The 26418-nt window shown below is 45.1% G+C and overlaps 1 protein-coding gene across 1 annotated transcript in view; it reads right to left on the bottom strand.

Moving 5' to 3' along the window:
* Positions 1–434: 434 nt before the first annotated feature.
* Positions 435–26418, bottom strand: part of F8 (coagulation factor VIII) — a 419094-nt gene continuing 393110 nt past the window's right edge. The window contains exon 26 of the mRNA XM_040442408.1: positions 435–2554. Coding sequence (XP_040298342.1) covers positions 2411–2554 — 144 coding nt within the window. The 3' untranslated portion in view covers positions 435–2410. The remainder of the gene's footprint in view (positions 2555–26418) is intronic.

Genomic DNA, 26418 nt, shown 5'->3' with positions numbered 1-26418 from the left:
TAATAATAGGTGACCCCATCTGTGGGACAGTGTGTGGGTACCTGCGCTTTCCAGATCACTAATGGCTGGGGACTGGTCTGAGGACACAAAAATCAGGAGGAGGAGGAGGCTGCCGCTGCTGCCGTTCGCCAAGCACAAGCTGAGACGGCGCAGTGGTAAACCCTCCCCCGTGCCTCCTCATACTTTAATATTAGACACATTCATTGGTGGCAGTGGTGCAGCGCCTCAGAGCCTGCTCATTGTATTGGGCTCTGCAGCGTCATGGGAGGGAGGGATTCCCTCCCTCCGTCCCTCTGTCCGTCTCCACTGATGTTGGCAAGATGAACGCGTCGGGTGCGCATGGCGTCTGCGCTCCTCTCTCCTCTGCGGCCCTGTATACTATCTCCCAGGGCCCGTTCCTGGGCCACGGCCCGGCGGTTGGGGACCGCTGCTGTAAAGAACACTTTATTTGGGAATGATCAGGGCTACACTGCTGCCTTTTGTGGGATTTTGCTATACCAGGATCACAAAAATGGACTATTTTTACATTTTGTTGTAGTCACAGTATGAGACTTGTTCTTCTTTTGCAGTAAAGTGTCATGTTGCCCAAAGCAGGGTTGTTGCTAGTTCAAAACATTCAAATGCTGGGCCCCAGATATTTTGTCCCAGAGCCCGAATATACTGGCCGCTGGAGATACGATTGTATCCCCGTCCTCAGGGTGGCTATTCAATTGAATCACTGTGGTGGGACAGGGGAGCCAATTGCTCACTGTCTCTCAGTTCTCTCTCATAGGCCGCAAGAGAATAGACCTGAGGCCTATTAGAAATACTATGGTACGGTACGGGACGGTGACTTCAACGCAAGCACCTGAGTGGAGAAGCTGGGAACTCATCGTTACATCACGGTGGTTGGAAGTCAGGTGAGTATCTTGTTTTTTTTCTGGGGGCAGTACAGGGGCACTATAATGACTGTGGGCACTACAGGGGGCAATTTAAGCACTATAAATACGGGACACTACACAGGGACACACATATATATATATATATATATATATATATATAGGCACTACAGGAGGCACTATAGGAACTGTGGGCACCTCAGGGGGTACTATAAGGTTTGGGGGCACTGTAAGTCTGGGGGCAAAATGGGGGAGGTTTAAGTACTGAGGGCACTGTAAGGTATGGAGGGCACTATAAAGAATGGGGGACTACAGGGGGGGGGTACCGTAAGGTCTGGGGCACTACAAGGGGGCACTGTAAGAACTGGAGGCACTGTAGGGGGCATTTTAACTACTAGGGGCACTAAAGGGGACATTATAATTACTGAGGACACTATCAAGGTGCCTTAATACTAATGGGGGCTTTATAGGGTTGCTGTAGAGGGTGCTGTAGAGATGTCTTTTTACTACTGGGTGCAATACGGTGGGATTATTATTTGGCACAATATCAGAGCACTACTAACAGGTACTCTTGAGGAGCATTATCATTATTGAGGGCACTATTAATAATAAGGGCACTCTGGGAGAGAATTATTGCTATTGGTGGGACTTTTATATTACTATGGGGAGACTATCTGTATGGTACTATTATTTCTGCAGTATAGTATTTGGGGGCAGTGGGAAACACAGCAGTCAAAGTATTGGGGGTAGCAGCAGGATAATACTGTTGTGGTACCAGCTTGAGGTGGATGATAGAAAAGTGAGGAACCTAAGATATCTGTGTGCCAAACGAGAGGTGGCGGAAAGAAGTTGTCTGTGCCAAATGGAGAAGATGAGGAAAGAATGTCTATATCAGAGGAGACATCACCTGTGAGGTCCTGGATGCGAGAGGTATGTGGTGCTGTATAGTCCTCTATGTTTGGTAGTGTCCATCCAGCAAGTAAAATATGTCTTTAGTGCTTAAGCATGTGAGTTTGGGGAGGAAGCGACTTAGAGAATTGGGCCATATGCATAGGGGCTTGGGCCTCGGATCTTTTGAGACCCTAGCAACACCCCTAGCCCAAAATAACCAATTATACTGCAGCTTTAATTTTATAGGAGCAAAACTGTGCTATGATGGGGCTGTATGGACAACAAAGACACTTCAGAAAATCTGCATATAACTTGACTCTTGCACAGTTTAACATCTATCATAGAAACACTGTAAAGGAAATTGTACACAATTGATCACAGTAGAATACTATGTAACATAACAAATCAGCCATCAAGCCCAAGCATAGGTATTTTTGTACATTTATACCACATATTGTACGTGCATTAAAAGAGAAATATATGTTATGCTTTGTAAATAGTATGAGAAAGCACCAGGCAGACTAACAAGATATTGCAGCTTTGTAATAACACATATTTTCTATCTTATGATACAGTGGGTGTAAGTTACTTATAGGTGCAGAACTATCTCATGTTTTAACATTATCTATCATGATAACAAGTTATATATTGCATCCCATAACCTCCATCCGCAGAGCAATGCCTCCCTTCCACTTCTCAGGATACAGTTTCATGAAACGAGTTATAATTGGCATGTCAAAGGTGACCCACACAGGTGTGTCCGAATTCATACTCGCCTGAAATATCTGAAAAAGAAAGCATCAATTTCTTTTATCGAAGATTTAGTGAAGTAGATTCAATTTTATACTTTTTATTATTGGTCAACTTTGACCATGTCCGAATTTCAGTGCACAAAATCAGTGTGGTCAGTGTGCTGTAAAAAATGCAGATAGCACAGGAATGAAAAATGGGGTTGTGTGCATGATGCCTGACACTTGAAACTATAGTGTTTGGGTTTGCAACCAAAACCATATGCTGTTCAACTCAACCAATTCTAAAAATTCCTAAACAGGTCTGGAAAATGATTCAGCCAATTTTCTGTTAGACAATTGTAATAAATGAGGCCCATTGAGGGAGATTTGTTATTACTGTTGCCTTTAAACTAGACCAGGCAGGCAGAAGAGGCCCCATATTTATTACACTGCATGATAGAGTCGACACGTCTTGCTGGACACTTTTCCACTCACCACCTCTTGGTTGACTTACCTTAGACCAGTATTTTTTTGCCCAATTTGGCACATGTTAAACCATACCCATTTTCTATAAGTTATGCCTCTTCTTTTAGACACTTTTTAAAACTGTTTTGTGAAGTGCAAAATGTGTCTAAACACTTAGGGGAGATTTATCAAGACAGGAGCTTTCTGCACTGGTCTTTATATCCCCTGCACTGCCAGAGGATGCACCACATTTATGACTAGGTGCACTCCTCATCATAAATTAGGAGCATCCTCCAGCAGTCCGTGCACCTAAACAGAAATCTCTGACAGCTCAGAGTGGCCATAGATTTCTGGGTTAATTTGCACCAGAAAACTGGAGTAAATGATAATAAATTTCTCTTGGCTTTTGGCTGCGCCTCTTTCTCGCCCTTGCCACGCGCAGCCAAAAGCCAAGGTGTGCTGTCCGCATTTTTGCGGACCCATTGAAATGAATGGGTCCGCATCCTATCCGCAAAAAAAAAAACGGAACGGACACAGAAACAAACAATGTTCATGTGCATGTAGCCTTAAACTGTGAAGAGTTGGAACTTTTATAAGGATGGCTAGGAAAACAAGTTTATCCTTGACCAAATAAGGCCTCACGTACAGGGGCGTACACAGAAATCACTGGGCCGCATAGCAAGAATCTGAAATGGGCCCCCTAACCCCGCTCACTAACCAACCCTGGCCCATCCCAAATTTTGTCCTGGCTCCTCCCCTGCCACACCCCCATTTGCCAATAAAGAAATGTATACATGACCTACTAAAACAGTTAGGGATAAATCTTTTTAATTTTTTTATTAACTCTCATACACCGCTGATATGACAGTGCTGTATGGGAGTAAGGATTTCACTGGGGCTGCAGTGAGTAAGCGCAGAGCGGAGGACAACTACAACGCCAAGTGAACTCTGTGTGTGATTGTTGAGCCTGCTACTGCTGTGATATACTGGCCAATCAACAGCAGGATCTTTGCGCTGCTAACTGCTGATTGGCCAGTGTGAAATGCAGCAGACGCAGTGCCGGGAGCTCGCAGCTGGGGCCTGTAAAGGGCAATAACACAAGTGGGCGGGCCACGGCCGCCTGAGCGCCTCAATTAACTATGAATAAAAACTGTCTTGTGCAGAGTAGACGTAGGGGGCGGGGCCTTCCATGCGCTCCGGCCCCCCTGTGCCGCAGGCCCCATAGCAACTGCTTGGTCTGCCTATATTGGCAGTACGCCACTACTCACGTATTTACTAGGATTGAGCTATCCTATTTTGACCATATCTTCAGAAGACCCTATATTCACTGGAATTGGGTTTATGCATTTTTATCCATAAACACAGTATAGTAGATTTGTACTGCATATTTGGTACACTAACAAAGGTAAAATGTGTAAACATAGTTCTAAAGGGGTTGTCCAATTTTTACTAAGTGATCACTTACCCTTAGGCTAGCTGATAACCCAAGATGGAGGAATAACTTAAAACCTAACCTTTAACACATTTGCTATGAACACACTATAAACCTATAGCTACTGTAATATCTTTGTATGTTTCTGGTGCATTTTATATATTCCGCGTGCCCACATCACATATTAACCCATTATAGGAGTTATTTGTATTAATTATTTATATTAATTTGTTCTACACATGTGTGTTTCGGGATAGAGGATACCCTGACAGGGTACTAAGAGAGGCATTCACCATAGTGACAAAAACCCAAAGAAAAGAACTACTTACACCCCAGAAAAACAAGGAGATAAAGAAGGGAGACTGAGAATTTTGGGCACATTTAATACTGCAGATCAGAAGGACACACAATTGCTAGAAAAACACTGTGGCATCATGTTTACCGACCCTGATCTAAGGAAAATAGTGAGTGATAGACCCATGATCACATTCAGAAGGAACAATAACTTGAAAAACCTTTTAGTTAGGAGTCACCACCCCAAAGAAAGAGTCCTGGTTAGGACAACAGTCCTTGGCATCTTTAGATGTGGAACGTGTGTAGCCTTCAGTCAAATCACCCTGCCTAAACAGATTACTAGCAGCACCACAGAAGATGTTTTCATAATCAGACAATTCATCAATTGTAAATCAGATGGAGTTATATACTTGGACAGAGGTACATGCTATGGGGACTCGCTCTGGTAGACAAGATTAGCGGACGCAGTATAGCAGCAACAACAAGTTCTTTGGATCAAACAGTTCAGTGTTTTATTCACACTTTAGGCAAATGACAAAACAAGCAGTCATATTTAAACAAAAATTCACCTTGTGGTGTTGGTGGTAATTCACACCATGCGGCAATTCTGCCTCAAAGAGTCCTTGCTGATAGCAGCACCAACCTGTTTTCATGCCAAACAGGTAGCAAGCCTTCATCCAGACACAAGGCTCCCAGATCCCAACACAGAGACCTGGCTTCTCAGTCCAGCTGCCTATTTAAGGACAGCCAGGTGCTGCCAAAACCCGGATCGGCATTTAAAATCCGGTCCGGTATTTGACCTCACCTGGCTGTAAATCAGCCCAGCAGCACATGCTGGGAGGAAAATACCTGTTTTCCTAGACAAAACCTCTCACTGTGTCACAATGTCCACAGGATTATGTGGGCAAAACTAAAAGGGAATTACACAAAAAGATCTGTGAACAAATTGGGAATATCCGAAATAAGAGCGACAGCCCCTTAGCGAAACACGTGTGAAAAACATAGAGGGGAAGTTAATTACATTTACCAGAATTACCTAAATACCCCCTAATGGTAGAGGGGGTGATTTGGATAGATTACTGTTGCAAGTTGAAACCAAATGGATCTACAAACTTAAATCATATATGCTGTTTGGGCTGAATGAAAGCCTACACAACTACAAAACTACAGTTGCTTTATATAGGACAGAAAACAATGAGTTGTAGTGTCCATATTATAAAGAAAATAAGCCTCAGAACCAAATGCTCACAATTTAATAAACGTAAATGTGGCAGAATGGTCAGGGGACGCACAGAAAAGTTCCACTGACAACATCAGAGGCTCCTAGCTAGTCATGAACACATAGCAGTGTTGTTCTGCTGCAGGTTGAGATGTTTCCACCGATTAAAGAACTGATTTGATGCTGAACATGATGAGCCCCCAGTGGGGAAGGAGCCTTCCAGTTAAAAGGAAGGCAGTGACAGGGCTCCAGATGGCGACCAAAATGGTCGCCAATGCGACTTCGAATTTACAAATGGCGACAAGACTTTACTCACTTGCTTGCGGATGCTTGCGATTTTCACACAGCCCCATTAACTTCTATGGGGTCTGCGTTGCTTGAAAAACGCACAACATAGAGCTTGCTGCGATTTTCACGCAACACACAAGTGATGCGTGAAAATCACTGCTCATGTGCACAGCCTCATAAAAGTGAATGGGTCCGGATTCAGTGCGGGTGCAATGCGTTCACCTCAAGCATTGCACCCGCGCAGAAAGCTCGCCCGTGTGAAAGGGGCCTAAGGGTGAATAGGACAAGGGTTCCAGCCCCTAAGGGGGCTAATAGTAAGTAAAAAAAAAAATTAAAAACACAAACACTAAGGCTACTTTCACACTTGGATGTGACTGAAAGCATTTGTGAGACGCATCCGGATCCATCTCACAAATGCATTGCAAGAACGAATCCATCTCTCCACTTGTCATGCGGACAGATGGATCCGTCTTGTATCCTTTTACACATTTTTACCGGTCTGCGCATCAAAATGTTGGTATCGAAACAACCCTACGCCGATCTGATCGGCGTAGCGTTGTCACGATACCAACATTTTGATTCGGTTTCGATTTGGCAACTACAAATTTAATTTGGCTCCTAAATTTTTCAGTTCAGGAGCCAATGGCTACTAGGTATTTTTTTTAGTCTGGAGCACCGAGTGACTGGGGCAACTTGCCACTGCCATTCTCAACTCACACCCGTTCACATGCTGGTCCTATGAGTACCTGAGTAGCTAGTAGATCTAGCGAAATGCACAAGACTAATACGCGAGCATGATAGTTAGGGAGGCTTAGGTTCCTATGCCAGCTGGGGTCTCTCTTTTCAGGGCTAGTCAGGCTAGTTTTTCAAGTACTCAGCAAGTTGATAGGGCGATCCAGCAATAGAAGTCGGCACTGAACAAATTAATACCTAACTCCTATGGGTATAAAAGGGATGACATAATGTTCCAGCAGGACAACAACCCAAAACATACGTCAAGATTGGCGAAGAAATGGTTCAATGACAATGAAGTATAGGCGCTGGAGTAGCCCCCACAGTCCCCAGACCTCACCCCAATCGAACACTTGTGGGTAGAGTTCAAGAAATTTGTGATTTGAGCATGAGGAATGTCTAAAATGCACCAGAAACATACAAGATACTGTACACTGATGAGCAACGGTAACAATGTTTTGGACTTTTGACTTTCAGGCTCCCTATCTCACCATCCACTAAAGCTTCGAACGTGAGACGACCATAATTTTATAGACAATCATCTTGGCTATCTCATACATAAATTGGACTTGCAACTATTTAGCATATGATTAGTTATGCAGACTCTTGTCATGTAACTGCATTGTTACTGTATTACTCCCGGTAGTGGAGCAATCTTTCTTCTTGAATACTGCAAATTACAACCTGTTCTCACATTCCCTAATAGCTCAGTGTTTTATTAGGTTAATTCCCAAGTGAAAGGTCACTAGTTTGAATCCAGGAGCAACCATGAAGTAGATTTCCCAAGAAAAGAGAAACAGCATCATCCAGCTCATTAATCGTGGTATCTCGCAAAGAAAATTGAGAAACAGCATCATCTAGCTCAACTAGCTCATGGATAGCGGTATCTCGGCAAAATAAATTTCCTTGTAAGTGCCATGACAGTTGGAAGAATACGAAATTAAGTCCATCCATCCATTCCAAAGCCAAAAGGTGGACGTCCAGGCAAAATATCAGAGTCAACAAGTTGGCTCATCACAAGGTCTATCAGTTCTGGCATGACATATGTTTCATATGCTTCCTGTGGCCTCGACTTCAATGGCTCGAGTTTGCAAAAAAGTACGAACACTAGAAGATTGGAAACGGGCTATTTGAGACGAAAGTTACTAGACTGGGCTCCAATTGGTGGAAATGGGTCTGGCAGAAACAAGGGAAAAGGGGGCTGATGGATCAAGAAATTTAAGGAACTGTCAAGTTCAGTGGAGGAAGCCTGATGCAAAAAAGTACGAACAGTAGAAGATTGGAAACTAGCTATTTGAGACGAAAGTCAGTAAACTGTCAAGTTCGGTGGGGGAAGCCTGATGATATGGGGTTGTTTCACAGCCAAAGGCGTTGGATACTTGACCAGGATTGATGGTGGTCTCAATGCTAGGCTATATGTGAGTATCCTACAAGGTGAGTTACTTTGTACACTCGAGTACTATGGGTATGAAAGGGATGACAAATTGTTCCAGCAGGAAAACAACCCGAAAACATATGTCAAGATTGGCGAAGAAATGGTTCAATGACAATGAAGTATAGGTGCTGGATTAGCCCCCACAGTCCCAAGACCTCAACCCAATAGAACAATTGTGGGTAGAGTATTCATATCCAAGTGAGTTGACCAGTATGCAGCACCATTGGGAATGTGTAGAAGAGACCTGGGAACAGATTTCAGAGGCAGCATCCCAAGTATTGCAAAAATAGTGTCCTTTTAATCCATCAGTACTGGTCAGGTGATCATCCGATGTTTCTGCTATTCCTTAGCCTTTTTCAATCTTGAAAAAGCTAAGTTGGATTTACAAAACACTAACAATATAATAGGAGTTTTAGGAGCAAAACAGTAACAATGTAGCCTGAAAGTAAAAAGTTCAAAACAGTGTTACTCTTTTGCTCATCAGCGTATTAGTGTCACGAGGGTATCAAGAGCCACGTCTGACTCCGTTATACCCGGGGTCAGGAGGTCGCAGCGGGTGGCTGCGCGCTCTATATCTAAAGATCACGTTGTTTCTTTGTGATTGTTTTCTGTGTTTGCCTTGCTATCCTTTGTGTCTCAATCAGGGATCCGTAGCTTCTCCTCCTCAGCTGTTTCTTGTCTGACCACTCCCAACCTCCTTATATTCTCCCCTCACTCTTCTCTAGTTGCCAGTTATAGAGCTTCCTGCCTGGACATCTATACTGACCCACTGGAGTTGTGAATCCTGGTTGTCGTTCCAGAGTGCTTCCCTCCGGATCCCTGTTGGGCTTCTTGTTGTCTCCCGTTGTCACCCACCTGGGATTATATGTTGTGTTTGTATTGTCTGTCCTTCCCTTGGTGTTTTCCTTTAGAGCTAGTGGTGCGGACTAGTGTTCCCACCGCCCTGTTCACTATCTAGGGCTCAGCTTAGGGAAAGCCAGGGCTTTAGGCACGTGATCGGCGTACGGGTGAGGAACCCGTCTAGGGACGTCAGGGCAGCCAGGCGCCAGCCGCTAGGTGAGTCAGGGGTCACCATCTTCCCTCTCACTTGGGCAGGGCCTTCCTTGTTCCCTCCCTCCGTGTTACGTATGTGATAGTCACGCCGACCGTGATATTATAACTGGCCCTTACTTTTTGAGAAAAAAAAAAAATAAATAAAAAATTTTCTTTTTGTTGTTTTTTTTTCTCTACTTAGAATCCAATATGGATCCTATTGCTGCCTTGGCAAAACAGCTTCAAGGCCTGTCTTTGGAGGTGGCAGGATTGAAGGCGTCTGTCCTCCAACGACAGCAGCAAATACAGCAGACCGCACCCCCAGCGGTTGCTATGGGTAACCAGGTTGTTACAGAACCCAAGGTTGTTCTTCCTGACAGATTTTCTGGGGGAAGGGATAAATTTGCGACGTTCCGTGAGGCCTGCAAATTATACTTTAAGTTGCGCCCTTACTCCTCAGGTAATGAAGAACAGCGGGTTGGGGTTGTCATTTCCCTGCTTCAGGGGGACCCACAATCCTGGGCGTTCTCATTACCCCCTGGTTCCCAGGCTCTCCGGTCAGTGGAGGGATTTTTTGGGGCTTTGGGTCTCATATATGAGGACCCTGACCGAGTCGCCCTGGCTGAGTCGAAGTTACGGAGACTCCTACAGGGAGATCGGTCAGCAGAGGAATATTGCTCAGAGTTCCGTAGGTGGGCTACGGATACTCAGTGGAACGACCCGGCTCTCAGGAGTCAGTTCTGCTCTGGGTTATCTGAAAGGGTTAAGGATGCACTGGCGCTGTATGAGACCCCCCTTTCCCTTGATGCTGTTATGTCCCTCGCTATCAGAATAGATAGGCGTCTTAGGGAGAGGTCGAAAATTCCTGAGCAATTGGTTACCTCTCCCAAGCAAGGTCAACAGTTAGTCTGTACTGACTTAGATGAGCCTATGCAGCTAGGCGGAACTTCTCGTCAGGTCCGTCCTCCTGAGGTTCGCCGCAGGGGGGGGGCTTGTTTTTTCTGTGGGGGGAAGGGTCATTTCATTAATGTCTGTCCCTCCGTTCTCAAAAACAAAAGACCGTCGGAAAACTACTAACCCCAGGCTGTGCGGAGGATGTCAGCCGGGGGGTATACGTTTCCTCCATACGAGCATCTCAATTTGTGTTACCAGCGGTTATTGTTTTTGGTGTTAAGACGGAGTCTATTTCTTTTTTTCTAGACAGTGGAGCAGGGGTAAATTTGATAGATGCCCATTTTGCCCGCACTATGGGTTTGTCTCTCTGTACGCTGCAGAGACCTATTCCCGTATTCGCTATAGACTCGGCTCCTCTGTCTCAGAGAAACCTCACCCACATTGTTCATAATTTACACCTTCGGGTAGGGGACCACCATAATGAGTGTCCTTCATGTTACGTTCTGGAGGGCCTTCCCTCTCCTGTGGTATTGGGTCTTCCCTGGTTGGTAGCGCACAATCCAGTGGTGGATTGGCAGGCCAGGGAGATATTGGAGTGGAGTGAGCATTGCAGAGAGAATTGCTTAAATAACAATTGCTTAATCGCCTCCATAGCTTCCCTACCTACATTTATTTTGGACTTTGAGGACGTTTTTTCTGAAAAGGGTTGTCAGAAGCTACCACCTCATCGTCCATATGATTGCCCGGTTAACCTGATTCCCGGTGCAAAATTACCCAAGTCCAGGTTGTATCATCTTTCGGGTCCCGAGAGACAAGCCATGAAAGATTATATCTCCGAGAGTCTGGCTAAGGGACACATCAGACCCTCTTCTTCACCCGTGGCTGCAGGGTTTTTCTTTGTTAAAAAGAAAGATGGGGGCCTGCGTCCTTGCCTAGATTTCCGTGAGCTAAACCAGATAACCATCCGAGACCCATACCCTCTTCCTCTCATTCCTGACCTTTTTAATCAGATTGCGGGTGCTAGGTGGTTCTCCAAACTTGATCTTAGGGGGGCCTACAATCTGATTCGTATCAGGGAAGGGGATGAGTGGAAGACAGCTTTTAACACCCCTGAGGGGCATTATGAAAATCTAGTTATGCCTTTCGGTCTGACCAATGCCCCCGCTGTCTTCCAACATTTCGTTAATGATATTTTTAGTCATCTCATCGGCAGGTTTGTAGTCATATACCTAGATGATATCTTAATTTATTCGGCTGATCTGAAAACACATGAGGTGCATGTCAGGCAAGTACTGCAGGTTCTACGGACGAATAAATTATATGCGAAAATTGAAAAATGTGTCTTCGCCGTTCAGGAAATACAGTTCCTGGGATATCTATTATCTGCTTCAGGTTTCCGTATGGATCCTGGGAAGGTCCAGGCAATTTTAGATTGGGATCTTCCTGAGAACCTTAAAGCCCTACAACGGTTTTTGGGTTTCGCAAATTTCTATAGAAAGTTCATTAAAAATTATTCAGTGATCGTTAAACCCCTTACCGACATGACTAGGAAGGGGACTGATTTTTCTAAATGGTCTGACGCCGCTAAAAATGCATTTTCCTCTCTAAAGGAGAGGTTTACCTCGGCACCTGTTCTAATTCAACCTGATGTCTCCCAGCCTTTTATTGTTGAGGTAGATGCGTCAGAGGTGGGAGTGGGGGCTGTATTGTCTCAGGGTCCGTCTCCTGGCAAATGGCGCCCTTGCGCTTTCTTTTCCAAAAAATTATCTTCTGCAGAGAAGAACTATGATGTTGGAAATAGGGAACTGTTGGCGATTAAGCTGGCGCTTGAAGAGTGGCGTCACTTCTTAGAAGGAGCAATCCACCCTGTCACGGTGATTACGGATCACAAAAACCTTCTGTACCTAGAATCGGCTAAGCATCTCACCCCTAGACAAGCTAGGTGGTCGCTATTCTTTACCAGATTTAACTTTGTAATCACTTATCGTCCTGGGGCAAAAAATACCAAGGCAGACGCGTTATCTCGTAGTTTCCCTGGAGGGGGTAATGCTAGTGATCCGGTACCTATTTTACAAAGAGGAGTGGTTGTCTCTGCTGTACACTCTGTTCTAGAGGGAAAGGTGTTAGAGGCCCAGGGGGACGCCCCGGCCTCTTGCCCCTCAGAGAAATTGTTTGTACCGTTAAACCTGCGTCTTGAATTATTAAAAGAACATCATAATTCGGCACTTGCTGGGCACCCGGGTGGTAAAGCAACCTTGGAGCTATTATCTCGTCGTTTTTGGTGGCCAAGGTTGCGTCAGGATGTAATAGATTTCGTGTCTACTTGCTCTACTTGTGCACGCGCGAAAAGTCTCTCATACACGTCCAGCAGGGTCTTTATTGCCTCTTTTTATCCCCAATAGGCCATGGACACATCTGTCTATGGATTTCATCACTGACTTACCGTTGTCTGCGGGTAAAACAGTTATTTTGGTAGTAGTAGACAGGTTTAGCAAAATGGTACACTTTATTGCGCTACCCGCACTTCCTAATGCTAAAACTCTTGCTCAGGTGTTTATCAGTGAAATCGTGAAGCTTCACGGGGTCCCTTCCGATGTGGTTTCGGATCGGGGAACCCAGTTTATTTCTAAGTTTTGGAAAGCTTTTTGTTCCCGTTTGGGGGTACACTTGTCCTTTTTCTCAGCTTTCCATCCTCAGTCGAATGGACAGACTGAGCGTACCAACCAAAACCTAGAAACATATTTAAGGTGTTTTGTGTCTAAAAACCAAGAGTTGTGGTCATCATATCTACCGTTAGCTGAGTTTGCCATAAATAATCATTATCAGGAGTCCACTGGCAAGTCACCATTCCTTGGTGCATACGGTTTTCATCCCCAATTTTGTACTTTCAAAGAGGGGGGGTTTTCTGGGGTTCCCGAAGAGGAAAGGTTTTCTTCATCTCTTTCTTCGGTATGGCAGAAGGTGCAAGTTAACTTGAAAAAGATGAGTGGTAAATATAAATGCATGGCCGATAAGAAACGGTCGCCAGGTCCGGACCTAGGAGTGAATGACTATGTGTGGTTGTCTACTAGGAATATTAAGTTGAAGGTTCCCTCTTGGAAACTGGGTCCTAGGTTCATTGGTCCTTATAAAATAGTAGCCGTCATTAACCCTGTGGCTTTTCGCCTGGAGCTACCTCAGACTTTTAAGATCCATAACGTCTTCCATAAATCGTTACTTAAGAAGTATGTTCCACCTCTAGAACCATCACCGCCGCCACCTCCTCCTGTTATTGTGGATGGTAATCTGGAGTTTCAGATAGCTAGAATTGTTGATTCTCGTCGGGTCCGCCGCTCTCTTCAGTATCTGGTGCATTGGAGGGGTTACGGTCCCGAGGAAAGAATGTGGGTTCCAGCGTCAGAGGTAAACGCCAACAAGTTAATTCAGGCTTTCCATGCCTCTCATCCGGAGAGACCCGGTCCTGAGTGTCCGGAGGCCCCTCGTGAAAGGGGGGGTACTGTCACGAGGGTATCAAGAGCCACGTCTGACTCCGTTATACCCGGGGTCAGGAGGTCGCAGCGGGTGGCTGCGCGCTCTATATCTAAAGATCACGTTGTTTCTTTGTGATTGTTTTCTGTGTTTGCCTTGCTATCCTTTGTGTCTCAATCAGGGATCCGTAGCTTCTCCTCCTCAGCTGTTTCTTGTCTGACCACTCTTAGCCTCCTTATATTCTCCCCTCACTCTTCTCTAGTTGCCAGTTATAGAGCTTCCTGCCTGGACATCTATACTGACCCACTGGAGTTGTGAATCCTGGTTGTCGTTCCAGAGTGCTTCCCTCCGGATCCCTGTTGGGCTTCTTGTTGTCTCCCGTTGTCACCCACCTGGGATTATATGTTGTGTTTGTATTGTCTGTCCTTCCCTTGGTGTTTTCCTTTAGAGCTAGTGGTGCGGACTAGTGTTCCCACCGCCCTGTTCACTATCTAGGGCTCAGCTTAGGGAAAGCCAGGGCTTTAGGCACGTGATCGGCGTACGGGTGAGGAACCCGTCTAGGGACGTCAGGGCAGCCAGGCGCCAGCCGCTAGGTGAGTCAGGGGTCACCATCTTCCCTCTCACTTGGGCAGGGCCTTCCTTGTTCCCTCCCTCCGTGTCACGTATGTGATAGTCACGCCGACCGTGATAATTAGCTATATGTTTATTCTGTGCTCATAGCAAACGTGTTCATTTAACTTCAATTAATAAAGGTTATGTTTTAAGTTATTCCTCCATCTTGGGTGATCAGCTTTTAAATAGGAGGCAGCAGAATAGTGTACCTAAAACATATAGGTCACAGAGAGAATATTATCCTCAGAATAGGCCATCACTAGGTGATTGGCAGGGGTTTGACAGTCCATACCCCTACCAATCAGCTTTTTATTTCTGGCACCGACTTCCACCACTGGAGCTAGAACCAAACAGTCCGTCAACTAAATAGTAGTATAGGATCCTTGTCAATGGGAGTAGCACTGTAGTAATGAGCTAGTTTTTCACAGGTGGTGGATAATGCCAACTAAAGGGTATTAAAACCGGCATCTAAAACGCCAGTCTTAATAAATCTCTTAAATTAGTTTATTCATACAATTTATACTGCTTAAAGGGGTTTTCCAAGATTTTGATACTGATGATCTATCACCCACTTCAATGGGGCTGAGCGCAATAACAAGCACAGCCACTATACAATGTATGGCGCTGTGCTTGGTAAGCACAGAGAAGGCCATGGCACTCACAAGAGTGAAGTTGCCATCTCAAACAGCTGATCGGCACGGGTCCTGGGTGTCAGACCCCCATGGATCAGATACTGATGACCTATCAGCTTATTTTCAGGGGATCTCACAAGTAAAAAGGGATCGTTCATTGTGAATAACCCTTTTAAAAGAGTTGTCCCATCTGAGGGTTCATGTACACGAACGTAAGGGCTCCGTGTCTATGCTGCAGACCACAATGCCCGTGTACCGGCAGTGTGCAGTCCGTGTTGTGGATCCACCAATTTGAATGGGTCCATGATCCGCAAGATACGACAAACGATAGTACATGTCCTATCTGTTGCGGTGCGGAGGCATGGTACCAAAAAGCCCACTGAAGCACCGCAAAGTCTTTCTGTGGGCTTCTGATCCGTGCCTCACCTCACTACCGTTTGCGGTCCGAAATATGGGCACTGAGCCCTCACATTCGTGTACATGATCCCTAAGCCTTTCACCCAAGATGGGAAAACTCACATTAAGCGCTGGTCAAGTATACTCTACTGTTTCTGCAACTCCCTTAACAGTGAATGGGAGATATGCAAACAGCATAGCACAGCAAGCTACTCCATTTCTACAACTCAGGAGTTACAGCTGAGATGGGATAACCTCTTTAAGTTTTAAGGTTGGAACAGGGCTTGAAAGCTTCAGTAAAAAAATATAAAAAAAAACATTGCTTCATATAGTGCTTGTATCTGTTCTCTAAATGTTCATTGTAAAAGCTGTGCATTCCCTGTCTTTGCAGTATGATATTTACACTGTAGCAGCTAGTTTTTAATAATCAGTAATGTGCAATACCAGCCGTATGTTAATTATTTTTATCACCATGGCTGTCACACAGTGCTCAAGCTAAATTCCACCGAGAAAAAATAAAAATGAGGATTCCCTCCAATAATTTTTCACTCAGCTTATCGATGGTATTCTATATGCACGCATGAATGTACCAGTATGTACTGGGTGGAGTTGTTCTTCCAGTGGAACACTTGTCGCATGTAATTGTCCTTTGATGTAAGCAGACACACGTCATGTAATTACTTGCAGTAAATGAAACATGATCATTGTTCTTTATCTGTCCTCCCACACCTTTTTTTTTTTTTTAGAAACATACAAAGTAAAACTCAATGATTCTTAACATTTTTTGAGATTTACAAAGCTTTTTATGCCACGGAAGTGTGCACACCATATTTGCAACATAATTTGCGACATTTTGCGGTTCTTGCCACTTCTAAAGTAGCATGAAAGGGGTGGGGGTAATTGCAGGGGGTGGAGCCTATTGCAGGCCTCTGGATTGACTATAGCTTACGTCAGAAACTCCTAGCTGGCGTCGATTTACGTTTCTGGTGCACAAAGGGCCAGACAACCATAGTTTTGGTCCACATCCATTTTTTGATGATTAGATGTGGGGCCTCAAATGAAGCGGACAGCACACCCTGTATGTACCCTCCGTACGTCCATTCCACGGCCCTGCAAAAATTATAGAACATGTCTAATTCTTGTCTACTTTGCGGACAAGGATAGGACATTTTTATAGGAATGTAAAAAAAAATGCTGGCATGAGCCCTAATGTATTTAGAGGCATCTCTCTAGGTGCATCTCACTCCAGCACAAAGGAGATTAAAGGGAACCTGTCACCAGGATTGTGTGTATAGAGCTGAGGACATGGGTTGCTAGATGGCCGCTAGCACATCCACAATACCCAGTCCCCATAGCTCTGTGTGCTTTTATTGTGTAAAAAAACGATTTCATACATATGCAAATTAACCTGAGATGAGTCCTGTCCCTGACTCATCTCACATACAGGACTCATCTCAGGTTAATTTGCATATGTATCAAATCGGTTTTTTTACACAATAAAAGTACACAGAGCTATGGGGACTGGGTATTGCGGATGTGCTAGCGGCCATCTAGCAGCCCATGTCCTCAGCTCTATACACACAATCCCGGTGACAGGTTCCCTTTAAGAAGGAAATGTGTTGATAAATCTTGCCATTTGTATTTTATAGAATACAAGCATGACTTTTTCACTTTTTCAAATCTATAAATCCTAAATATTACCTACAAAATAACTGTACACAGCAAATAGTGTCCCTGACGTTAATAGCGTAAACTTAATGTCCCTAAAAAATAATTGTGCTAAGCAGATACTGTGCCCCAGTAGTCTCCTAGTATTAATAATTCTCCTTATAATGGTGTGCTGGTAGAAAAATTCCTCCAATGTGTGCTAGTCCGAAAATACCCCATTATAATGTGCGCCAGTACAAAAAATACCCCCTTATAATGTTCACCAGTGCAAATATCCCCTTATAATGTTCACCAGTGCAAATACCCCCTTATAATGTTCACCAGTGCAAATACTCCCTTACAATGTGCACCAGTACAAAAAATACCCCCTTATAATTTACAACAGTACAAAAAATACCCCTTTATACAGTAATGTATAAAAGTATAAAAAAAATCCCATCTTAGTGCCCCCAGTAGAACGAATGCACCATAGTGTCCTCCCATAATGTATACCAGTCCAAGAACATGCTCCCTTATGTGTGCCAGTAAAAAAATGCCCCTATTTAGTTCCCCCAGTACATGTTCCCGTAGTGCCCCACCCTCCATGGTAGGCCAACAGCATGGTGCAAAATAAAAAACAATAAACTCAAATACTTACCTCTGCTGTCAGCGATGAAGTGCAGGCCTCTTCCGGCCTGTTTCCTGTAGCCTATCAGAGGTAATGGTGGGACAGGGAGATTTCGCTCCTGTGGCCTGCTAAAGGATCTAACTGTATCGCTGTCCTGAAGACGGCAATGCAGAATCGATGGTGCACCATTGGCAAGGGGGGCCCTGTGGGCTCACCTGGCTTAGGGGCCCAGTCGCAGTTGCGACCACTATAGCTACTCCACTGCTCATATTAAAGATGTGGCCTCCTTAGAATGGATTTAAAAAGGGGTAATATTACATGGGTGCAGCGTACTCAAGTTGTGTGCAATAGGTGTTTCTGGGTGATGTAGTGCATCAGACACTAACCTGGTACGGCTGACTCTCTGCAAGGGCAGGTGATGGTATAGATAGTTCGTGACGCCAGTGCCATGTAAACGGTGGCACGCCGTTTGCGGATAGCATGAATAAATTGAGGAACACGTGGTATTAAAACAGAACTCCAACTTTAGTAGTCATCATCCATACAGGGACATTAATGGAATCACAGTTCCTTTGCATACAGTCGATCTTGCAATACGGTTGATGCAGGCAATTACAGTTTTAGCAAGGTGATTACAGAGTGTTGAACACAGGACTTGCAGTACAGGAGCTTGCACTCTATTTCTGTCTGTTCCTGGAATATAGCAATTCTTCACCAAGGCCCAATAACCTAGTTCTGGCTTTATATCCTTGGCTATAGCTTTATAAAAGTACCTCCTCTGTTATTCTTAGTACCTCTTGCTTTTCTGATCTTTGCCTCTGTCCCTCTCAGCTTCCTCAGGCTCTAGAAACTTCTGAGCTGTGGTCTAGACTGACTTTTACTTCCTTGACTGGGCCTTATATAAACTAGGGCTCTATAGCTCCCTCTAGCGACTAGAAGCTGGAATGACACCCCTGCAGGCCTGTACATGCAAGTTTCATAGTAACAGGGAAACACATAGCATTGCATTACATGACATTTTATAATACTGACATATACCAACTTCTCCATAATTAAGGAGGGACGACAGCACACCAAGTGACACTTTGGTAGTGACGGGTATTACAGTTCCCGTACACTACATGGGGATCACAGTTTTTCTCTGTGCAGCATGACAACATCTGCATGGAGTTTGTATGTTCTCCCTGTGTTTGTGTGGGTTTCCTCAAGGTTCTCCGGTTTCCGCCCACACTCCAAAGACATACTGATAGGGACCTTAGATTGTGAGCCCCATTGGGGACCGTGTGATGCTAATGTCTATAAAGCGCTGGGGAATAAGTCAGCGCTATATAAGTAAATATAATAATATAACGTAACTTGTTTTTGCAGCTGCTGCCTGACATTGAGCACTGCTGCTTTGCTTACTAGTAACCAGAATACCCAAGTTGTATGTTTATTCAACCATACGATTACTGTGGCCTAAGTGCATTGCTTTACACTTATCAACATTAAAATTCATCTGCCACGTTTTTGTCCATGTTGCCAGCTTATATACAAATTAGGGTTCTTATTCCTAAAGGTGCTATGAGCATTAGAGTATTGCTGGCCAAAGCCACCATTTTTCAGGGCCGAATTGGCAATGTACCTCACCGGGAATTATCACTCGCTTATTGAAGGCAGTGTTGGGAGTTCCTGTGGTGTATAGGAGACTGACTGATCTTACCAGTGTGCTATAGATCATACCTTTACCAAAGGTAGGCAAAGAAAGAGTATAGGCGTGCTCAAACCCTGTCACACCAAGCACGACCACGCCAAGAACCACAGCGTTACTTGAGTAAAAAAAGAAAAAGGTCCCGCTCGGTTAAAATGTTACCTTTATTTTTCAGTGCAGATAAAAGCCAGTTACACTCCAGTCTACATGTTTCGGATCAGAGACAGTAGCGATCCTTCCTCATGACATACACATACTGAGGAGGGGGTTAGATATATAGCGCCTCCACTTGAAAGCAGGTGGACGCAATAACTACAAGCCCCTCCTTCAAATGAAATTGACAACATGTGCTAAAAAGCATGGTTAATTAAAACAAGAGAACACACACAAGTCATGGATCAAAAATTCAATAGTGTAATATCAGGTCATGTTTCCGATTGAGTCCACCTGGTGTAGTGGACCCCATTTTAAAAATCCAACAGGCTTCTTCTTGTAATTACCACCCCTAGGTGGTGGAGTAACCCTTTCCAGGCCTGGCACTATTAAGCCCTCTGTGTTGCCACCATGCACCACTGAAGAATGCAGGCTGACTGCAGACACATTCCTGGCATGTGAATGAGGAATGTCAGAGATGTGCTGCACAGTCTAACCTTAAGGCCATTGGTGGTGCAACCAATATACTGGAGGGAACAGAGAGTACATGAAATACAATACACCACATGAGTGCTGTTACAGTTGATGTATTGTTTGATAGAAAAACTTTGATTCATGGCATAGGAAAAAACTTCCTTGCCAGGTCGTATATAAGAGCAACACGTACAGATGCAACATGCCGCATGGAGATGCGATCTGCTGCCTTCCGCCTTTCCATGAGACAATATTCCCAGCAAAGTTTATTATGTGCCCAGAAGGAGGCCCTGTCCAGACCCAGACAATCATTATTATTTACCCACCACAAGCGCACACGTCGCTCTGAGAACTCAGATCAGTCACGACACTCCCGCCTGCTTGTTTTGTCACTACTTACAGTGTACAATACTCGCAGATCTGTAATATAGTAAGAAAACACTTACCTGTACTGTCAACAGATGACCAATGGCGCAGTGTTTTGAAGGGTGGCATCTTGTGCTCAGCCCGCAGAGCGCCCACAGTGGGCAACAGACTCTGCCCCTCTTTGTATTCTGAGGGGACACAAGCCTCTCTAGTGTGGTTGCGGTTTCTCGGAAGCTACAAATGTGGGCATAAAATCTTCACGTGTTGCTCTTATATACGACCTGGCAAGGAAGTCTTTTCCTATGCCATGAATCAAAGTTTTTCCATCAAACAATACATGAACTGTAACATCACTCATGTGATGTATTGTATTTCATGCACTCTCTGTTCCCTCCAGTACATTGGTTGCACCACCAATGGCCTTAAGGTTAGACTGTGCAGCACATCTCTGACATTCCTCATTCACATGCCAGGAATGTGTCTGCAGTCAGCCTGCATTTTTCAGTGGTGCATGGTGGTGACACAGAGGGTTTAACAGTGCAAGGCTTGGAAAAGGTTACTCCACCACCTAGGGGTGGTAATTACAAGAAGAAGCTTTTGAATCGTGAGTCCTTTTGGATTTTTAAAATGGGGTCCACTACACCAGGTGGACTCAATCGGAAACATGACCTGATATTACACTATTGAATTTTTGATCCATGACTTGTGTGTGTTCTCTTGTTTTAATTAACCATGCTTTTTAGCACATGTTGTCAATTTCATTTGAAGGAGGGGCTTGTAGTTATTGTGTCCACCTGCTTTCAAGTGGAGGCGCTATATATCTAACCCCCTCCTCAGTATGTGTATGTCATGCTTTTACCAAAAGAATTTATCTAATTAAAAACTTTCAGTGGTATTCATCTACAATATACTGGTATCTACAGATACATATCTGTATACCAGTACATTGGGATAACAACAAAAGTCTATTAATTTAGTAATCACAAAAATTTAATTGAACTAAACAAATTATAATAAACACATTTTAACCACTTCACATCCGGGCCATTTGCCCACTTCCTGACCAGGCCTAATTTTGCAAAATCTGACATGTCACTTTATGTGGTAATAGCTTTGGAACGCTTTTACGTATCCAAGCCATTCAGAGATTATTTTCTCATGACACATTGTACTTCATGATAGTCATAAATTTGAGTCAATGTATTTCACCTTTTTTTTATGAAAAAATGCCAAATTTACCAAAAATTTTTAAAAATTCGCAATTTTCAAAATTTCAATTTCTTTGCTTTTAAAACAGAAAGTGATACCTCATAAAATATTTATTATTTAACATTCCCCATATGTCTACTTTATGTTGGCATCATTTTGTAAATGTCATTTTATTTTTTTAGGATGTTAGAAGGCTTAGAATTTTAGAAGCAATTCTTAAAATTTTTAAGAAAATTGGCAAAACCCACTTTTTAAGGACCAGTTCAGGTCTGAAGTCACTTTGTGGGGCTTACATAGTGGATACCCCCCATAAATGACCTCATTTTAGAAACTACACCCCTCAAGTTACTCAAAACTATGATTTTACAAACTTTGTTAACCCTTTAGGTGTTCCACAAGAATTAAAGGAAAATGGAGATCAAATTTTTAAATTTCACTTTTTTGGCAGATTTACCATTTGAATCCATTTTTTCTTTAACACATCGAGGGTTAACAGCCCAAAAAAACTCAATATTTATTACCCTGATTCTGTGGTTTACAGAAACACCCCACATGTGTTCGTAAACTGATGTAAGGGCACACAGCATGGCGCAGAAAAAAAAAAGCCATATGGTTTTTGGAAGGCAGATTTTGCTGAACTGATGCCCTGTCCCATTTGAAGCCCCCCTGATGCACCCTTACAGTAGAAACTCCCAAAAAGTGACCCCATTTTGGAAACTAGGGGATAAGGTGCCAGTTTTATTGGTACTATTTTGGGGTACATATCATTTTTAATTGCTCTATATAAAAAATTTTTGTGAGGCAAGGTAACCCAAAAATGGCTGTTTTGGCAATGTTTTTCTTTTTTACGACAGTCATCTGACATGGTAGACCATGTGCTATTTTTATAGAGCAGGTTGTTATGGACGCAATGATATCAAATATGTCTACTTTGTTTGTTTCAGTTTTACATAAACAAATTTTTTTTTTTTAAAAATTATGTTTTTGTGTCTCCATTTTCTGAACGCCATATTTTTTTTATTTTTCTGCCAATCGTCTTGTGCAGGGGCTCATATTTTGAAGGAAGAGTTGACGTTTTTATTAATACCATTTTTGGGGGCATGTGATTTTTTGATCATTCATTATAACACTTTATGGGGCAAGGTGACAAAAAAATTAGTTATTTTAGCACAGTTTATTTTTATTTCATTTTTTACAGTGTTCACCTGAGGGGTTAGATCATGTGACATTGTTATAGAGCAGATCCTTACGGACGTGGCGATACCTAATATGTATACTTTTTCTTATTTATTTAAGTTTTACACAATAATAGCATTTTGAAGCCCAAAAAATTATGTTTTAGTGTCTCCATAGTCAGAGAGCCATAGCTTTTTATTTTTTGACCAATTGTCTTAGTTAGCGTCTCATTTTTTGCGGGATGAGGTGACAGTTTGATAGGTACTTGTCACGGAACCATGAACCAGACGTACAACACGGGATAAGTGAAAATAAGAAGGCTTTATTGAAAATAAAGCTGTAAAGCAAAAGTCCAAACGGATGGCGAAACCGAAGCAGAGTCTTTGCGAAGCCAGAGGTCAGGAACCAGAAGGGTAGTCAGACGAAGCCAGGATCAGGAACCAGCAGGGTAGTCAGACGAAGCCAGGATCAGGAACCAGCAGGGTAGTCGGACGAAACCAGGATCAGGAACCAGCAGGGTAGTTGGACGAAACCAGGATCAGGAACCAGAAGCAGCAGCAGTCTAGAAGCATGTGAACACAGGAGGACCAAGCAAGGAACTGAAGCCACAGACCTCCCATATATATGAGCTGGGCATCCAGCTCCTCCCAGTGGGAAGGAGGAGCCGCAGGATGGGAGGCTACAAGAAACCCAGAAACCAAGATGGCCGCCAGCACATGTCAAATGAAGGAGAACAGCAAGAAGGTAAGACCATGACAGTACCTCCCCCTCAAGGGCCCCTCCTCCGCGGAGTAAAGAACGGTTTCTGAGGGAAGCGTGCGTGGAAGGCTCGGAGCAAGGCAGGAGCATGGACATCTGCGGAGGGAACCCAGGAACGCTCTTCTGGACCATAACCACGCCAATGGACCAAAAACTGCACCCGACCGCGGACCAGGCGTGAGTCCAGGATATTGCTCACCTCATACTCCTCACGATTACCCACTTGGACCGGACGAGGCCGAGGAACCGAGGAAGTGAAACGATTACACACCAGTGGCTTCAACAGGGAGACATGAAACACGTTGGAGATCCGCAAGCCAGGAGGAAGCGCAAGGGCATAGGCTACCGGGTTTACCCTGCGAAGCACTCGGAAGGGACCAACAAAGCGAGGCGCCAGCTTGGGAGTGGGCACTCGAAGGTTGAGGTTGCGGGTGGACAACCATACACGGTCTCCGACCTGGTAGGAAGGAGCAGGCGCTCGTCTGAGATCAGCCTGGAGTCTCTGGCGCTGCGCAGAGACCTCAAGGGACTTCTAGATCAGTACCTAAGAAGCACGTAGGACAGAAAGGTGATCCTCCACAGCCGGAATATCCTGGGGAGAGAATACCTCCGGTAACACGGCAGGTTGGAACCCATAATTGGCCATGAAGGGAGACGTCCCAGAGGAAGAGTTCACCGCCGTGTTCCTGGCAAACTCAGCCCAAGGCAGGAGGTCAACCCAATTGTCTTGGTGATCGGAGACATAGCAACGAAGGAATTGCTCCAAGGCCTGATTGGATCGTTCTGCGGCCCCATTGGACTGAGGGTGGTAGGCCGAGGAGAAGGAGAGATGAATCCCCAACTGGGAGCAAAAGGCGCGCCAGAACCTGGACACAAACTGACTCCCCCAATCCGACACAATCTCCTTGGGCAAACCATGCAACCGGAAGACCTCCCTGGCAAAAATCGTGGCCAACTCTTGTGCAGAGGGTAACTTCTTGAGATGAACACAGTGGCACATTTTGGAAAACCGATCCACAATCATGAGAATGACCGTATGGCCTCGGGATGCAGGGAGGTCCACAATGAAATCCATCCCCAGGTGTGACCATGGGCGCTCCCCGGTGGCTATGGGTTGCAGAAGGCCCAACGGAAGGTGCCGAGGGGACTTACTCTGGGCACAAACGGAGCATGCCGCTACATATGCGGCGATGTCGGAACGTAGGGAAGGCCACCAGAACAGACGTGAAACAGCCCAGGACAGCTGATTCTTTCCAGGATGCCCCGCGGTCTTGGAGTTATGGTAGGTTCACAACAACCGAGTGCGCAACTCCTCAGGCACAAAACATCTGCCGTTGGGTCTCCCAGAGGGAGCACCAGATTGAGCCGCCAAAATCTGCTCACCCAGGGGAGAGGTCAGGCTGGTGCGAATGGCGGCCAAGATCTGATTCGGAGGTATGACCGAAGTCAGAATCGACTCCTCCCTGGACAGCTCGGAGTACTGCCGTGATAAGGCATCCGCCCTGATGTTCTTAAAACCGGGTAGGTAGGAGACCACGTAATTAAAACGTGACAAGAACAGAGCCCATCTGGCCTGACGTGGTGTCAATCTCTTGGCCTCAGAAAGGTAGGTCAGATTCTTGTGGTCCGTCAGGATGAGGACCGGAACCACCGAACCCTCGAGCAAGTGCCTCCATTCTTTAAGGGCCTGCACGATGGCCAATAACTCCCTGTCACCAATCTGATAGTTGCACTCCGCGGAAGACAGTTTCCGGGAGTAAAACCCACAAGGAAGCAGAGGACCCTCTGGTGTTCTACGCTGAGACAGAAGGGCGCCTACTCCCGTCTCAGACGCGTCCACCTCGAGGACAAAGGGCAACCCAGGGTTGGGATGCGACAGAATCGGAGCCGACACAAAGGCGGACTTTAGAGCGGCCAGACCTGGGAATTACTGCCCTTCCTGGTCAGATCCGTGAGAGGCTTGGCTAGCATGGAAAAGTCCCTGATGAACTTCCGATAATAATTGGCGAAGCCCAAAAAGCGCTGCAGGGAACGAAGACCACTGGGCTGGGGCCACTGTAAGACAGCCGAAACCTTCTCAGGATCCATGGAGAACCCCTCAGCGGAAATGATGTAACCTAAGAAGGTTACCTGGGATCGGTGAAATTCGCATTTCTCAAGCTTACCGAACAGCTTGTTCTCTCGTAACCGTTGCAACACTCGTCTGACATCCAGAATGTGGGCCTCCATGGATTCAGAATATACCAAGATGTCATCCAAATAGACCACCACACACTGCTGCAACAGGTCACGGAAAACATCGTTGATGAATTCCTGAAAGACTGCGGGCGCATTGCACAACCCAAAGGGCATAACCAAGGATTCATAATGACCGGTCCTGGTGTTAAACGCGGTCTTCCACTCATCGCCCGCCTTGATCCTTACCAGGTTATATGCCGCCCTCAGGTCGAGTTTGGTAAAGACCGTGGACCCTTTAAGGCGATCGAACAGCTCGGAAATCAAGGGTATCGGGTAAGCGTTCTTGATCGTGATGCGATTGAGACCCCTGTAATCGATGCAAGGCCTCAACTCACCGCCCTTCTTTTTCACAAAGAAAAATCCAGCCCCTGTCGGGGACGAGGATTTGCGAATGTGTCCGCGTGAAAGCGCCTCCCTCACGTACTCCTCCATGGCCTCATTCTCCGCTACCGACAGCGGATAGACTTTGCCACGAGGAGGAACGGCACCAGATTGTAACTCTATGGCACAATCGTATGGGCGGTGCGGAGGTAGGGCAACCGCGCGCACCTTATCGAATACATCCCGGTACTCCTCGTATTCAGGAGGCAACAGAGAGTCCGAGGAAGTACACAGCAACTTGACAGACCCATGGATGCAACTAGCCCCACACTGCGGTGACCACGAGAGGATCTCGGCC

This window comes from Bufo bufo, chromosome 8 (genome assembly GCF_905171765.1).
Source record: "Bufo bufo chromosome 8, aBufBuf1.1, whole genome shotgun sequence".
Lineage (NCBI taxonomy): Eukaryota > Metazoa > Chordata > Amphibia > Anura > Bufonidae > Bufo > Bufo bufo.
This window is presented reverse-complemented; position numbering and strand designations above follow the sequence as displayed.